At 38.7% G+C, this 17025-nt stretch overlaps 1 protein-coding gene and 2 long non-coding RNA genes across 12 annotated transcripts in view; 1 reads left to right on the forward strand and 2 right to left on the reverse strand.

Annotated features, from left to right (window-relative positions):
• Window positions 1–16141, forward strand: part of NRG3 (neuregulin 3) — a 1065062-nt gene extending 1048921 nt beyond the window's left edge. For 3 of the 9 annotated variants that reach the window (XM_033433955.2, XM_033433956.2, XM_033433957.2), the window contains exons 8-10: window positions 4194–4367; window positions 10022–10093; window positions 10337–16141. In XM_033433955.2, coding sequence (XP_033289846.2) covers window positions 4194–4367; window positions 10022–10093; window positions 10337–10844 — 754 coding nt within the window. In that variant the 3' untranslated portion in view covers window positions 10845–16141. The remainder of the gene's footprint in view (window positions 1–4193; window positions 4368–10021; window positions 10094–10336) is intronic. The other 6 variants (XM_033433958.2, XM_033433959.2, XM_033433960.2 and 3 more) reach the window with 3 other exon arrangements.
• Window positions 1867–8320, reverse strand: LOC117202537 (uncharacterized). 2 transcript variants are annotated; one of them, XR_007471382.1, is made up of 4 exons: window positions 7824–8320; window positions 7562–7737; window positions 5525–5603; window positions 1867–2703 (listed from the first exon to the last, which is right to left on the reverse strand). It is a non-coding gene; the product is annotated as an uncharacterized LOC117202537 (long non-coding RNA). The 2 variants fall into 2 exon arrangements; XR_004484956.2 differs by having other exon boundaries at window positions 7562–8320.
• LOC125961069 (uncharacterized) lies at window positions 8351–16241 on the reverse strand. The gene is made up of 3 exons (XR_007471388.1): window positions 16136–16241; window positions 14219–14290; window positions 8351–8536 (listed from the first exon to the last, which is right to left on the reverse strand). It is a non-coding gene; the product is annotated as an uncharacterized LOC125961069 (long non-coding RNA).
• Window positions 16242–17025: the final 784 nt, after the last annotated feature.

Here is a 17025-nt window from a genome sequence, read left to right on the forward strand (position 1 = left end):
CAGCACCCATCAAGTCTGCAGACCCAGACCAGTGAATGAAACTATTGCAATCTGAAAAACTATTAAAAACATGATTTTTCCTAGCCTGCCTTATCACTGTCTGCAAATGTAATGACTAATTCTTCCCTAGGCAGCTGACAGGACATGCTCCAGGTCTTCCAACATGGTTCTCACACAAAGAAAACTTTCCAGGGGGAAGAAGCCTGGCAAATCTTCTCCTTTGGTTTATTAGATCTTCCATTATCAATGTTAGATCTTCCATTATCAATGGAGTGGGACTTTTAGATCTTCCATTATCAATGGAGTGGGACTTTTTTTTAACAAGCTGACTGTAAAAATTGGCTCTTTGGGGGAGAAAGCCAAAAATAAAGTTATCTTCTAGAAGTTTTACAGCATTCTGAGGCTGAGCAAATTCTTCAGCATCTTCTAGTCACATGCTGTGTTTATACATAAGGAATCTGGAACTCCAAAAATTGAAAGTTTTGTTCTAAAGTGCCAACATTTGATACTTGCTACGACGGACATTCTGTTTATGTGCATCCAAAAGTATTGATATGTCGTCAGTCTTTGTGGAAGCCGTCCAAAGATTTAAGCTTCCTTTTCTTAGTAAGAGGTACAGTATTTTAAAAATTCTTAATTATGGAGATTAAAAGTTTTTTAAATGGAAAAGGTAAAAAATAACAATTGTTCCCAGCAATGGAAGGTAAATGTTGTTGATCCTTGGTTTTCATAGATGTAGGCAATATTTTGAAAACCACCCTGAGAGAAGTTTGCATTATTCAAGGAAACTAACTTCTCCCTCACCTTTCAGGGAGTCCCTAAAAAAGATTTTCTTGATGCTGGCCACATTTACTATGAGGTTCTCATGTCACTCTTGATACTAATCATTAGTACTTGATGGTGATTTTTATTCTTAATCTACATGGGTAGAGACTGAGGTACCAAGGGTTTGCTAAGTTAAAAAAAGGTTTCAACACAGGATGAAATATGTTTGGCTACTGGATAATTGCTTTAGTTATTAACTACAATTTTTGGTTTCTATCAATTGGGGCATTTACAAATATTTCCCTGCGAAAAGATTACTTCATTTAACTGGACCTAGTGGGCGTTCTTCAATGACGGAATTAAGTACAAAATTATTGGCCTTATAGAAGATGTTTTTTTTCCAAAAGAGCATTTTCCTCTGCTCATTGTAATACACGTTAAAGTGGTATTCCATTCAGTCAAGTAAAATAATTAAGTATAATATTAAGTACTATATTGTCGTACATGTTTTAAAGTTGATATGATAAGCAATTATAGCTTCTAATGTATCTGACCTGCAAATACCCTACCCTACTTTTGTCTGTTGATGTACCTCCTCCTAAACTTGGTTTCTAGGAATCACTCACAGATCAAATAAGGAAGTCTCTATGAGACCTTCTTTTTTATTTGGTTCAATGACATTGCAGTATGTGTTGGCATACATTGCGTCCTGATAGATAGGCAAGGGTTGATTTATAAAGTGCTTTTAGAACTTTGTAAATTATAGTTCAATATATCATAGCTTTTGTTTTGTAAAACATGCAGTAGACTTAAACGTTTTCGTGATTGATAACCTAGTCACTGATTTATACATCCTGCAAACTGCTGTGTAACTTCCTGAATACCATTGGGTTAGAAAGCTTGAACAGTTGATTGATCAAGAGGTATAGAACTGTTTTTTAAGATGGGTTACTAGCTCATACTGGTAGACGTTTATGAATAATTCATTTCTTTTGTGCACTGCAAATATGACTCATTTGGATAACTCATTTATGAAACAAAGCTGTTAATTCAAAGCCATTATTTCTCATGTTTAGTCCAAAAAAAAAAACCCTCTTTCTTTTTAAAGAAGAAATCTATTACGTCATGTTATACTTATTACATTATATTTTGGCAGTATAACTCATTTATAGACAGTACGTGTAGGTTTTTTAAGGTGAAATAAGTCCAGGGTTTTCAGTGATTAGTATGAGCCTTTGAGTTGTCAGTTTGGGCAGAGGAATCAAGGGAATTTACTTTGTTGAGCAGCTACTAAGTGCCAGACTCCCTGCTAAGCACTTTACATACTTTTTTAATCCCCATAGCAATACTATGAAAATACCTAAACAAGTGCTAATACCTTTATTTGCATCTCTTCCACCCACCTCTAGGCTTTACCTTTTTCTGCCTTGCCTTGTACACTAAGAGGGCAGCAGGCTCACTTGCCTTTGGGCTTCTGTTGGTTTCTTGCGATGCACAGGCAAGCTATGGAAGGGCAGAGGCCAGTGAGGTCCTAACACTTCTGCCCCCTCCCTCCCTGCCTGGTTGTCTCAGCTACAGCCCTGTTTCTGGCACTAGCCAAGAGGTCCTCTTCTCACAAGCCCTTTCTCTCTTCAGTCAGGTAACTGCTCCTTCCCCCTGTCCTTTCAGTTACAGGGATGGTAACAGCTTCCCATTGTTACCAGCCCTTATGTACAGTAGTATCCTGTATTTTTTTTTTCTCAAACAGTGAACACACTTTTGTAAATAGCAAAATCTTCCCAAATGACCCAATATAGAGTGCCATCTACTTCCCCCCAGGACTCTGACTGATACAAGTACTTTCCCCAGTATCATACAGACCTGATGCAGCTAATTCTAGCATCCAAGCCTGAGTACGCTGTGGACTCCACAATTGCCATTGGATGGTATAGATAGAAGCTGGAAGGGAGGGAAACAAATTAGTTATTATAGAGCTCCTTAAACTCGTTGGCTTAGTGACCTAACTAGAGGTCCCTTGTTGTTAGGCATGTTAGGACTCAATACACTCAACCCAGAAATATGATGATGAAGAATGAAGTTGTAATAACGTTGCCAGGTATGATCTGGTGTTTGCACAAACTCAGGAAGTTAATGTTGGGCTTGACGAATATGAAGTTATAAAGTGTGATCATTTCGCCTTGCCCAAACCAGGAAGGTGGCTACTAGCACTCATTTTTCGGGTTCTCAAATGCTGACCTTAAATAATATTTGAGAAGTTTTGTATTTATTAAGTGGAAATAACAGTAATGTTGGTGGGGGGAAAACTTACAGAACTCCAAATAATGTAGTAATATGGGTAAAATTCATTTGGGGGACTGGTTCCTATAGAACTTTATTGAAATTTTGAAAATGTTTTTGCTGTTCCTGTGTGTGGTTTTTTATTGCTATTTTCAGAGCTAAATGAGTAGGAACGCAAAAATTCTAAGTTCCCTTATTGGCATCTCATGGAATGTCTGCACAGGAACATGGTAGTAGGGTAAATTCAGTGGGGTGGAGGGAGGAATGGATATGGAATAAGTAATGCGTCAAATTAGTAACTGATTTCTCTAAAGAGTCTAGTTCTTTGTCTGACGTGATCTGTGTAGGGAGGTATATCCCGTTTACCTGAGGTATATCCCGTTTATGCCTTGCCCTTTGATGGCATCTGGCATGGTTATTTGGGTATTTGGATGTATGGGTCAAGAAAATGTACGATCAGATGTTTATTAAAAGCAAACTCAAAGGGTTATTATGGGATTATGTAAAATCATGTGTGTGAAACTTTTGAAAATTGCAAAGCACTATAGAATTTAAAGAATCTTTCATTCAATAAAAAAAGTTAAAGCAAACTCAAAAGAAAAATAATTTAGGTTCTCAGGATTTACGAAAATTTGAGACAGGGAACTGCAAAAGTAACATATATATTAAGGAGAGAAAGGCAATTAAAATAAGGTTAGTTTATTCTACCACTAACACAAGTGAAATTTTCCCCATAAAGCCCTTAAGGCTTCTTGGGTTTAGTTCTTGGCAGTGTTTAATAATAAGGCCATTTTTATTTCTACTAAAGGCACTTTTGTAGCTTGGATAATGAGGGAGGAGGGGAATCAGGAGCTGGAGAATTCCTGAAGCGCACCTCATTGGCTGGAAAGCTGGTGTTATTTTAGTCCATTGTGCTCCAGACTGGAAAGCCAGAAACCCAGAACTGGAACAGCTTTTCTTCTCAGTCTCTCCAAAGATAAAATGGATCCAGCAACCTGCGATCCCTCCTAACAGATATCCTACAGGCATGGATGGAGCCTGACCTAGAACTTTGAGGACCTAGGGTGGAAATGCAGTGCTTGAAAAGTTTCAGCAGCCACCTGTGAGGTTATTGCTGTGATCAATTTGTTTGTTGGTTTTCTTTCCACCAGCAGGACTCTCTCCTCTTGCTGCAGCCCAGGGCAAAGGAGTGGTATGCTCCATAGGAACGCCTTCAGAAGGACACCCCCCTCACCCCGAAGTAGGTTGGGCGGAATCGTGGGACCAGCATATCAGCAACTCGAGGAATCAAGGGTCCCAGACCAGGATACGATACCTTGCCAAGGGTAGGTCTTAAAAGCAATGGAATTTAGGGAGGGTGTCATGGATGATATAGTTTTAAATTGAGTTATTACGTTCCTTGGGGTTTTATTCACTGATTTCATCATCATTTGGCTATTTATGCTTGCTTCCACCTTTGTTCCACAAAAGAATAACTTTAAAAAACAGATACAATGGAAATAGATATTAGGGAAATGGTAGATGGAAAAGATATATAGCATTAAGTGTATAGACATCTAGACACTATGTTACTATTGCAGTTGCTAAAATAACTGGGAATGTGTCTTTGATTTTAAAACACAGAGATTTCTTAGGACGACTAAAGTGTTCCTTCATCCTTAGGTTTGGAAAAAAAACAGTGCTTAATTCTCTCATCACTATTGTGGACAATACCGTAACAATAACCTGTAACATATATAAAGCATCTGCTCCTTCGAGCATTCTTGAACAAGTCTCAGTCAGTGTTGACAGAGTATTGTCAAGGCACAGCTAGCTGAACTCAGATCTCTAGTTTCATTCACGGTGCAGGGATGGAAAAATTGGCTTTGGACTCCATGGCTGTTGCTCATCCTTGCAGTGTAAAAAGTGTCCCTTCCTCTCAGTGGACACAGACCCTCACAGGGCCCATAGCATGGTGAGTGGAGTGTAGAATGAATTTTAGCCACCACTCACCTAACCGCCATAAGCTGTTCAACCAAGTATGGCAGCCCTTATCGAAACTGACTGAATTTCAAATCTCATCTTTGCCCCTTACTACTTGTATGAATTTGAGAAAGTTTTATCATCTGAGCTTACGTTTTTCTCGTCTATAAATTGAACAAAATAATACCAGCTTTCCTGAGGGTTGTTGGGCAGATTAAAAAGAAATTACATGTGTCAAGAGCTTGTACCTGACACATGGTAAACAGAGAAGGGGTACTTGTAGCTATTGTCACAGGAACCATTATTCTTATTAATTTCAAGAGCAGTGCAATCAGGCTTTACTCCAGAAATGCCAAGAATCCATTTCCTCACTCAGGCTAGGTTCTTGTTGCATCTAGTTTTCCTCTCTCTGAATCAGCCAGACTAGGTTTCTTTGCTGCTTTGGTCTGGGTGATTTTTCCACCCTGTCTGCAGCAAGTTAAAAGCCAAAGCAGGTTTGAGGTCTGTCCCAGACTCTTACCTTTGTCTTTTCTTCTGGGTGATATGTATGCAACAATGCCATGTCTGACAAATCTCAGCAACAGATTTCTGTAGGAAGACTAGAAGATAGGAAATAAATAGGCTGTGTCCTATTTATTTTTGTAATTTTGAAGCAATTCCAAATAGACTGTAAAATATATTTGGTAAGATCTAAGTTGTCCAAAATGTATAATGCAAGTCAAGAAGTAGTTTGCATTTCTCTTTGCCTTATATCTGGAAAAGGGGCTTGCATTTAGCCTATAATTAATCATGTTTCATAATTACTTTTCTTCTGAAATCACTCATAATGTCTGTTACTTAGATTTCTTTTTTTTTTCCCCCCCTGGGGTGAACGTTGGAGTGAGAATGAGTGAGGTGAAATCAAGTTAGAGATTTTGTGAGTGGAGAGAGAACCCAGCCCGTGCTGTCTTTCTTCTGTAGGGCACTGTTACGGCTATTGTTTTGTTTGGGATCAATCATCACTGGGTTTGGAATATTCTCTCCAATTGGCTAGCCACCTGTATTTTCCTATGTGATATGCACCTGACGTTGATAAACGGTGACTCTGAGTCACTGTGTGCTCAGCACAGTGAGTCTCAGGGAGCAATCTCATTCTTAATTCTTGACAACAGCTATTTCCCACTCCTGGGGGACTGACCGTCTCTCCGGACTGGAAATGGTTAATAGAATTTCACAGCTAAAGGCGCTCTTCAAATCTGGCCCTAGCCTGGAGGGGGAGTGAATGAATTTCTAAGAGCCAACTGCTGCTTGTTTATCAAGCATGTGGGTGCTGTCTGCTACTTAGATTCCCGGTGTATATGATGTCTCTCCTTGACACTAACCTCAACCCAGCTTGAACCCAGTGCCTGACTTAGTGAAGCCTGAGGAGGGAGCCAGGTAGACAGGAACTTCTTCAAGAGCCTTTCCCCTGATCAGTGGATCGATGACAGCCATGACAGTGGCTCACAGAACTGTGAACTGGGTTATGTCAGGCAAATCAAACTAATGGAATCATGTACTAGACAGAAAGAGATGGAATCACAAAAGTTAGATTGCTACCTTCGAAGTAGAAGGGATAGAAACATACTAATTATCCACCTCACTTAAATAGCAACTACAAACTTACATTCAGTTATTCTTCAGGAAGTGTACAGATGAACACACTAAAGATAGCAGAATTTAACCCAAGGTGGGATAGCCCACGTAAAAGAAATGGATTGAATACCGGCCTTTCTGACTAAATAAACCACTAAACCAGGAAAGGAATGTGAAGAAAAATCACAGTCATGGATGGTGATGTGTAAATGGAATCTCTAATTGTACGGCTCCAGAGGGAGAAGTAGATTCCTTCAATTTAGTCAGTTCATTCTAATTCCATGTGCACCAAGAACTGGGTCTTGGAGTCCTCTGGGGAAACGCTGATTTCTGGGCCTGACCCCTGAATTACTGGGAATCAAACCAAATGACTAACTGTTGAAATCTTCCCTCTTTAAAAGGATGCTTTGACTCACATAGTTACAGAGGAAATGTACTTGTGATTACTTTGTTGAGAGATTGGAGGAAAGGCAGTCCAACTGGTCCAAACTGGCATTTTACAGTCAATGAATGACAGGCTCATGGATCGAACGTGTGACAGAGTCGTTGACTCTGAAGGGATACAGAACTCTGAGTATCTTCTAATCAAGAATCATGCCTAGAAATGTAACTCTCACTTAAACTTCTGGAGGGTAGCATCACCTCCTAATTAAAGACCAGTGCTAGGACACTCAGAGCAACTCTAGGAAGGAAGGGAATAGTGAAGAGGCATTACTTCAGTGAGTCCTCAGAGCAGTCCCTCTAGATCAGTATTGCTACCTGATGGTTTTAATTAATGAGAGAATTAAGGTAAGGCTGCTGGGTTTGCCTAAGATTCCAGAGCATGTAATGGTGGTGAGACTTGAAATCCTCTCTGATCCCAAACACGACTAATTGTTTAAAGTGCATCTTCACGTTAGGGCAGCCTTTTAGATTTCAGCTGTTGCCAACATGTGATCCATACCTGGCTTGTGAGATGATGTGTAAGTCAGCTCCTTCAGTCAGCACGCAGGCATATTAGAAGACTGCTCCAAGTCTGGCTTGAATTGCCTTTGATTACTTCGTAGTCACGTGTTTTGCCGAAAGACTGACTTTCAGTTTCAAGTTCCGAGGGTTTGTTGGCAAAGTAACCCCTCAACACTTAAGTAAGAAAGAAGAAAGCTTGTTACGTTAGTTATGGCACAGAGATAAGCAAAATAGTAAGAAAGAAATGTATTTACAATCACCAAATTGGGGAAGCACCTCCATCCAGATGCGAGCAACGCTGTGACGTCCCTTGAACAGCAATTTGGAGTCCCCGTTGGAAGGTCCCGGTTGTTGTGCCCGCTCCATGGATGAGAGTTCAGAGTGCAGCCCGAAGGAGTCCTGCTTTTAATGCCAAGCTACAAACTGATAATCATCAGCTTACGTGCAGATATGCCCCTCTGGCTATTATCATAGTCATAAGTCTCAGGATGCTCACTGATCCCTGGGATTTGGCCAGATTCCCAAGGCCCAGGAAGCTTCGTGACTTACTCCCTTCCTTACCTGTTGGTTCCCAAGACTTGTTAGCACCGTTTCTGCTGACCTGCATGTAGTCCAGCAGTTCGGTATGTAGCTCCTTTCAGGGTCTTTGTTTAGTCAGAGGCCTATTGTTGCCTCTGAAGCCTGAACAAGACTATTAATTTTTCCAACATCGCGTCACATTGTGGACTTGCTGAAGCGTCAACAGTTGACTGAATCCTCTAAGATACTTACACCTTTATCCATCATTTTTACCAATAATGTTTAGATCCAGGTATTAAGAATTGGCACTATCACCATCACATTTCAACCTGGTAGATTCTACTCACTGATACACTCTGGATCCATGTGAAAGACGATCTTATCCTCCTTAAATTTCTGTGCCATTGGTGAATCTGATAGCAGACATTCTGTATCTTCATACACGTTAATGGTGCTAAGGAAAGAACACAAAAGCCTGCAATTTGTCCCCTTTCTTCTGGTTGAAATTGATTCATTGATCAGAAACTTTAGGTTCAGATTTTCAGTCATAGAACCCTAGGGAGAAAGTCATTGAGGTTCCCCAGGGAATTTCTTTGTATGTGGCTATATAATTGGCGCAGGTAAAGATTTTACATCTCAAAAAAGGTTTGAGATGCCTACTCATTTCTGGCTTTGATAGTAACCGTTAACATAAGACAACGTGGGTTTAACTTCTTCCTCTGCTGCTTACCAAGGGTGTAATTTGGGGCAAGCCCTTTGGGTATCCCTTAGTCCAGTTTATGTATCCATTACGTGGTAATAAATAAACTACATAGTTTTGTTTTGTCTTTTTAATCAGTGGATGTAATTAGTGGTGAAAATGCTTTTTGAAAGCTCTGTGTGAATGTTTGTTAGCTCTTGTTGACTGGGATATTAAGGGAGTGTTTACCTTGAAGATCTGTTCATGTATTCCTGAGTCCGTTCAATCAAACTTTATTGATTGCCAACTCCGTACTAGGCTCAGTAAGAGAGGGTAGAACACAATAACACCTAAATTTGTTCCCCATCTTTTCACACTGTCTGGCAGAAAGACAGATCTCTAAATTGCTCCCATCTTGCCTTTACAGTAAAGGTTTCTAATATTTAGTATGCGACACACTTCATTGCAATTATTCTTTCCATGTATAAACATGATTTTTATTTACATTACAATGTAAGACAAGGGGAATGAGATTTATTATATTGAGGATGAACGTGTTTAGATTATGCTTCAATTTTAATGTTTAAGGTTAAAATTGAGGAAAACGAATTGAGAAATAGAATAAAGACTACTGTTCACGTCCCCAAACTACATTTCCGTGAACCGACGATATGCCTGCCTCACTTTTTGGCACTGGAAAGTTCAGAGGCAATGGAAAATTCACTAGCTCTGAACAAGCAAGAGGGGGGCCAGCCAGATTCTGGCATATTTAAACCACTTGGAACGGCACGAGGGCGTTCCCAACAAGCCATTTTACCATGCACCCATGAACTACCTTACTTGGCTCCAGAAACCATGTGAGGAACGTTACTAGCTTGGTCGAGGCCCTATGGAACTCACTTCATGTTCATCTTGGGCAGACAGAGGAACTGTGTGCCTCTCCGTCCCATCTTTCAGGCTCAGCAGACTGGCAGTGAGGCAGTTCCTAAAGAGCAGAGTGCCAGTGGAGATTGGATTTGGTCCCCCTAAAGTCAGTGAGAAGCAGAGAAACTCAGGACTTTAGTACCTTGAGGCTTAATATTGGGCTTCCTGATTGCCTCCACCTAGGGTGGCCACGAGGAGTCTACACTGGACTAAACCAGGGCTGAGAGGGTGGTCAGGTTGATGGAGTGGAGTAATGCCGTTATGGGTTTCCTGTTTGTCACTATGGAAGGGCCACACACACTTACCTGCTCAATCCCCATTTACTTTGTATTCTAGGATAGAGGTCAGGAAGACTATATCCCACCTGCCTATACAGCTGTGGTGTGTTGAAAGATCCCTGGACTTAAAGTAAGAAGATCTGGGTTTGAGTCTCAGTCTGTCACTTATTTTCTGTGTGACCTTGGGCAAGTCACTTCACCTATCTGAGCTTCAGTTAACTTCTCTGTTTAACTGGGAACATAGTATCCGTCTCATGGGGTTGCTGTGAGAATTCAGTGAGATGGTGCATGTGGAAAGTGCTTTGTTGACTGAATAGTGCTCTCAAGAAGATGGGAAGAGCACAGAATATGTAACACTTTGTTTCTTCTTCAGGTATTCATCCAGTGGTTTAACAACCCAACAAAATGCATCAATAAATATGCAACTGCCTTCGAGAGAGACAAACTCCTATTTTAATAGCTTGGATCAAACGGACCTGATGGGATATTCATCCCCAAGGGCCAGTTCCGTGCCCATCATCCCCTCAGTGGGTCTAGAGGAAACCTGCATGCAAATGCCAGGGATTTCTGAAGTCAAAAGCATCAAATGGTGCAAAAACTCCTACTCTGCTGATATTGTCAATGTGAGTATTCCAGTCAGCGATTGTCTTATAGCAGAACAGCAAGAAGTGAAAATATTGCTAGAAACTGTCCAGGAGCAGATCCGAATTCTGACTGGTGCCAGGCGGTCAGAAGACTACGAACTGGCCAGCGTAGAAACCGAGGACAGTGCGAGTGAAAACACAGCCTTTCTCCCCCTGAGTTCCACAGCCAAATCAGAACGAGAGGCCCAATTTGTCTTAAGAAATGAAATACAAAGAGACCCTGCGTTGACCAAGTGACCTGAGATGTAAGAATCTGTGCATTCTATGCTTTGCTCAACAGGAAAGAGAGGAGATTAAATACAAATTATTTATATGCATTAATTTAAGAGCATCTACTTAGAAGAAACCAAATAGTCTATCACCCTCATAGTGTTTTTTAACAAAATATTTTTTTAAAGGGAAAGAAACGTTTCAGGAGGGATAAAGCTTACCACTAAAGCTTTTGGGTAGAATTTTGAATACAATTTCGTTTAGTCCCAACACTGTCCTCTTTGGCTCTTAGTAGATGTGGGCAATTCAGACTCTCCGCCCCACAGTGCCAGTGACCTCATAAAAAAGTGCTGGCAGTCACCCGGTTTCAAAGAGAAGAGACGCATCCCAAGGGTGGGCGTGCCAGTGAGCAGGTGGTCCTTGCCATTTGGCTTGCCAATCCCTAAATTTCTATTCACTCGACAGCCTCATCACAGGTTATGTCATGTCAACAAATGTAGTGTTTTCTATTTACTTTTTGAAGAATGGCACAAAGACTCTGGAAGGAGAGGGACAGGAGACAGAGGGAGTCATGGGGCAATCTTAGCCACTCTTACGTGCCAGCTTCCTCTGAAATTTGAAGGCACAGAATCTCAGAGGGAGGTAAGAAATTATTACAGAAAAAGAGACAAAAACATCACACTGTCGTGTCACTAAAATCATGCTAATAGCTAATAGAAATGTTTTCGTTTGAGATCGTTTAGGGGCTCCAAAGGAGCACTTCTCAGTGTGTGTGCCTGTGTGTCTGGGCTTGCTCACTCGAGCACCGGTATGCCGTATGCACATATGTTCATCGTGCGTATGTGTGTGCATGTGTGTGCGTTAAGCTTGCTAAAATTTGTTCTGAAACATCAGGGAATCTAATATTCAGAAAAAATTTCCCTCTTAGATCTGTTCGCTTTAAATTTTTCCATTAAGTATAAAGTTCAGTTAGTAAATCAAGGTCACGTGCATGGTGGGGTCCTATAAAACTCTTGACAATGTCTAGACTATATTCTGATGTGAATATTTTTGAGAGGAACAGCTATTGGCTCATTAATGATATCAGTATCACAAGGCGAGTTGGGGATGTGTATTTTGAATCATGCGTACTTAAATTATTTATACAAGCCAATGATCAAATTGATAGTTAGTTACCCTTTGTTTTCTCATTTTCCTCATTACTTTTTGTAGCAAGTCTACTACGCGTGGACCAAGACATTGGCTTCTGTGGTTAATATGGAAAGAATAAATTGTTGAAATTACAAAGCCCAGCCTATTCAGTTCACAGGAAGCCCCCCAAAGAACAGTAAATTGTGTTGTATGTTCATTTGGAATAAAGCAATATTTTTACCACTGCTAAGGTGAACTGAAACTTCTGAAGATTTGTCTGTTTTATTTAGCCTTATTTTCACGGGGCATTCAAGGACATTAGTGTTCATATAACCAGTCTTTTTCCAATTATTGGTGGTGTTGAGTTGTTATGTTTACACTGTTTTAAATAAAAAGGCATAGTATTTGAAAGTATATAAAAGATTTCTTTTACTGAAGTTTGGGAAAACCTTGATTAAAACTTCCTGTGGAAAACTCACATTCCACTGAAAAGGAATGTAACTAACTATTTCTGAATCAAATATTGAATATACTCAATTCTTAATTAAGGTTAAGCTGTTTCTGTTTAAAATACATTGCAAATTGCTCTCTGAGAACATTCTTTCTTTGATAATAGACGTAAGTAGACATAATGCCATACAGGGAAAATAAAGAACATTGTGTTCTTATCAACACTGTTTAGTGGAAATTCAAAAGTCTCAAATGTTGAAAACATTTTGGTAGAAATGCATTTTATATTTAACAACTTCATGCTGTTCCTTAGTTGTCCCACTACTGTTCCTTTGTTTTGAATATAGAGGTAATACTAGACTCTTAAAAAGGATTATTACAACTTTTTAATGTCTCAATTATCTAAATTCTCATTTAGAAATAGTATATCTTTGGGAAAATTTTAGAAAAACGGTTTTAACTAACTGGTGTATAAAACCCCCATAACTTGCATATTCGATATGCTACTGAGTTGAAATTTATCACAATTATCAAACATTCACTGGAAGTCCTCCCAAGTCAACCTTGTCTTGGGTTTTTCACTAAAATGCTACCTGTTGCAGATCTAAACGGATTCATACAGGATCCACCTAATTAGGAGTTTGTGTATTTTGTGACTCACTGCAGTTATTTCTTTTTTAACACCTTTCACTGCAGTTATATTAATATATCTTTTGCTCTAAGGAGATCGAAGGTTGTCAATCAAACTTAAGTCCTGATCTGACCCCTTATTTTTTTTTTTAAAGTTGAACTATATATGATGTGATTATAAACAGCCTCGTGCGTTCTAAAATGTATGAAAGTTACACACATCCACTGGTGGCCCGATGTAAAGTTTAGAGATAAAGTTATGTCCAAATTGATAGTAGAGACAAAAATCCTCCGTAAAGAACAATTATTAATGGTCACTTTCAGTGGCCATTTGTCTCCTTTTGGAATATGAAGCTCTCCTGTGAAAAGGGTCCACACTCAAAAAGCACCTCTTTGGGCACCAGCAGACAAGTGCTGATAGCATCAAGACTTTCAAAGTTGATCTAACGTGGCCAACACCTGGAGACATCGATACCTTGTCCTTCAAGCTCACGTGCCTACAGAGAAGTATTTATTTCTACAAGCCACTTTTGATTTTGCTTCATTTTCCCTGTATTTCTTATGTGAATAGGTATTTGGAGATTTGGTAATTAAGTTAGTTGCATATTCATTATTTACTGGAGAATGAATGTCACTCATTATTTTTCACTCTGCATCATCTTCTGATGTCTTTTTTTATAAAGTGTGTGTTATTCTGATTTGCCAGTGACTTCTATAGAATGCTGTTGTTCAAACTACATGAGCAATTTTATGCTAATGAGAAAGAGTGGAAATTATGTTGGAGAATTGGCATCTAAATTCTCTGATTTTTGTATGCACATTAAGTGCTCTGTGTTTTACACTCTGGTCCAATATCTACCTTGCTATGGGTGAAGGACTAAATATTTGTAGATAGATCAAATCTCCAATGATTTACATTATTTCCAAGCATCAATAATAGCAAGGTCCTCTGGAGGAGAAACAGTGCTATTTTCAGGACTCCACAACTACCCTGTTTTGATCATAACATTATCAGGCCTACCAAAAAGAGAACAGAAGGGCCAAGCAGATTTCCAGAGAATGATCACTGGCTTCTGAATTGACTGACAGCTACAGTTTGAGTGGGGCTTTTGGCGACTACAGCTAAAGCTCTCAATAACCAGGTCTCCACCAGAATATGCTTGACGTATGCAGCAGTCACTCACACTTACCTTGAAGTATGGTGCTACAGGAAACCATGACTCCCTAAGTGAGGGGGGATGGTGACTCCTTTGACTCCAGCCCTGTAAACCAGAAAATATTGCCCTTAGACAAGTGCTATGAAACATTTCCCAAATGAGTATATAGTATACCTAGGAACACAGCAGGAGGGGTGGGGTTTTTATTTGAGCTTTTGGTATCCAGGAAACATTTTATATATAAAGAATACTTTTTAAATTATTATTCAATTGTATAGATTCAGTACAGTGTATTCAATGATAGCATGTCTGTACTCTGTTTGTACTTTAGTCTACAGAAATTCAGTCTTCATCCAAGAAAGACCAGCACAATGCTTCTGGGCTGTTCTCAATTTTAAATGCATCCCAATATGTCATGGGAAATGAGGCCTTTAAATAAGCTTTATCTCTTCCTCTTTTATTCTTTCTTTCCCTTTTAAAGAAATAGTGAGGGTAAAGGAAGACATTCATTCCTTAAGGTCAACATCGTTCTCTCATAATAATCTGTTTCCTACTGTGACTACACACACACATACATACATATATAAGTATATATGTGTGTATAAAATATATATGTATATTACATTTAGTTTGATTATTTTGGTGGCTTTATTTTTGCTTCATTTGACAAATATTAAAGTGATTGCCTCATGGAATGCCAGCGAAATAATATCATTTAGAAATCAGCCAACTTGGCAATGTTTAGGTAATACAGGCATTTTCTAGTTTTTTCTCTTTCTAAGGTAAGCAGAAATATCCTTGGGTTGGAAAATTCGAAAGACCCTGGAGCAGAATGTCTGCTAGATTCTCTCTTAGAAATGAAGATTAAACTATGGGTATATATGATTACTGTCCCTATAGTGTATAATTTCAAATATATTTTTTTACAAATTTAACCATTAGATCTCTCAAAGGGGCCTAAACAGGTGTCTTTGACTTCTAGTGCCCACTGAACTCTAGTAAGGAGTTGTGGTAAGGGCAGAATGGTGGTGGGGAAACCACATGTTAATGTTGGATACCCAGTGAAGATGTGAAGATACTAGCAGAGATGACCAGACTTAAAAGTACTAGGCCTCTAGTACTTTGATAACTTTTTGTCATAAAAACCTGTATTGATTGCATGTGTATTGTTGCCTATGAAAGCATTAATGATGCGACAGCAAATAATTCTTATTGTTGGAAATGAATTAGAAAATCTTTATATTGGAAGTTGTCTTTGTGAAAGCTTCTGATTTATGTATGCATAATAGTAGCTCCATGACCCCATCTGTCAAATAAGGAGGATGATCTAGTTCATCTATGATTTCCCTTTCAAATTGGATGGAATGTTATCCAATCATTCCAACTCAGACTTTACCTCATTATTTGTCATCCAGTAACATAACCCTTTGGAAAGAAAATGGCTGTAAGACTTCAAAATTATTGGAATCTGTATATCAACCTGTGAATGACTTACATTTATAATATTCCATTTAATTTCCATGGAGAAATAGACAGGATCCCTTTTGTGATTGTTGTTAAAGTAAATTTACCTAGGCCAGGTAATAAAGAAGAAGGGATGGCCAAGAAAATATCTAATTTCAAAGCTTGAGCATCAAAATTTGCCCCAGATTTTTGAGTATTCGCCACAGATTTTTAAACTGTGAACTTTTATTGAAGCCAGAGCAAAGGGTTCTGCAGAGAAGGCATGAGACCTTGAAGCTGTTCTTCTCTCACAGAAGCTGTGACACACTCTCATTGGATACACAGGATATTTACTGATATTTTCAATTATTTGCATCTCAAACTTCCTAACATGAACTCTCCAATTAATAGTGAATAAATTCTCTGGAGACACTATTCACATTATAGTTGGAAATAATCCTGTCTGTGGGGGACACAATAGACCAAAAAAATGCAGAGGTTACTTACTTAATTTTGGTTGTAATTGCTGTTTTTAACAAATTAGTATCTGTTGGCTCGTCCAGCAGCATCCTGAGTAGCATTAATTCTCCCATCTATAATTTATCTTCATTGAGGGCAACATCTGAATTCCTAAGTATTTAATAAAACAACACAGAATGTTGAAAACCTCAATCAAAAACAGTACAGCTCTTTAAATTGTGTTGGTTTTTAAAGTTATACGGATTCCATATAGTTGTTTACAAAATTGAAATAGAAGGGAAAAAAATTCACATTTTCTTAACTTGTTTTTAATATATTTAGATGTCTGATAAACCACTCATACAGCCTTGTTACACTTTACATTGATCTTTCTGAAATAAATTTCAATGTAAGGGCTTAAACAATCACACACACACACACGCACAGCACAGTACACATGGTGTGTTAAAACTCAATGTTGTACTCCTTTTCCTTAGATTTTTTCCTTTACAGGTCACCCAAGTATGTGACACTCCAAACTCTTATGACATGGAAGACCTTGATTTTAGATATGTTTCTTAGGAAATGCCTACAGCAAAAAAAATATAGTGATTATCTTTTAAGGTTTGTTCTATATAGCCTGCTTTTGAATTTTATCTTTACCAATAAAAGTCTGGAGAATAGATACATTTGTTCAAACTGAAACAAATGGAAGAATGGAAAACTTACCTTAAAATCACTACACATTTTCCAGTAGCCAATGTATATATTTTAAAGATAATTAGTGGGAAATTAATTGGCTCTTACTTTTTCAAGGATGCAACTGTACACATTAAATCTAAATAAACAAATTCACTTCTTCTTAATATATTGGACCAATCATATTTTAAACAAAGAATGTAAATCACACAGAGAAGAATACATGCAAAATGGTCAGA

The sequence above is a fragment of the Orcinus orca genome, chromosome 14 (genome assembly GCF_937001465.1).
Source record: "Orcinus orca chromosome 14, mOrcOrc1.1, whole genome shotgun sequence".
In the NCBI taxonomy this organism is placed as follows: domain Eukaryota; kingdom Metazoa; phylum Chordata; class Mammalia; order Artiodactyla; family Delphinidae; genus Orcinus; species Orcinus orca.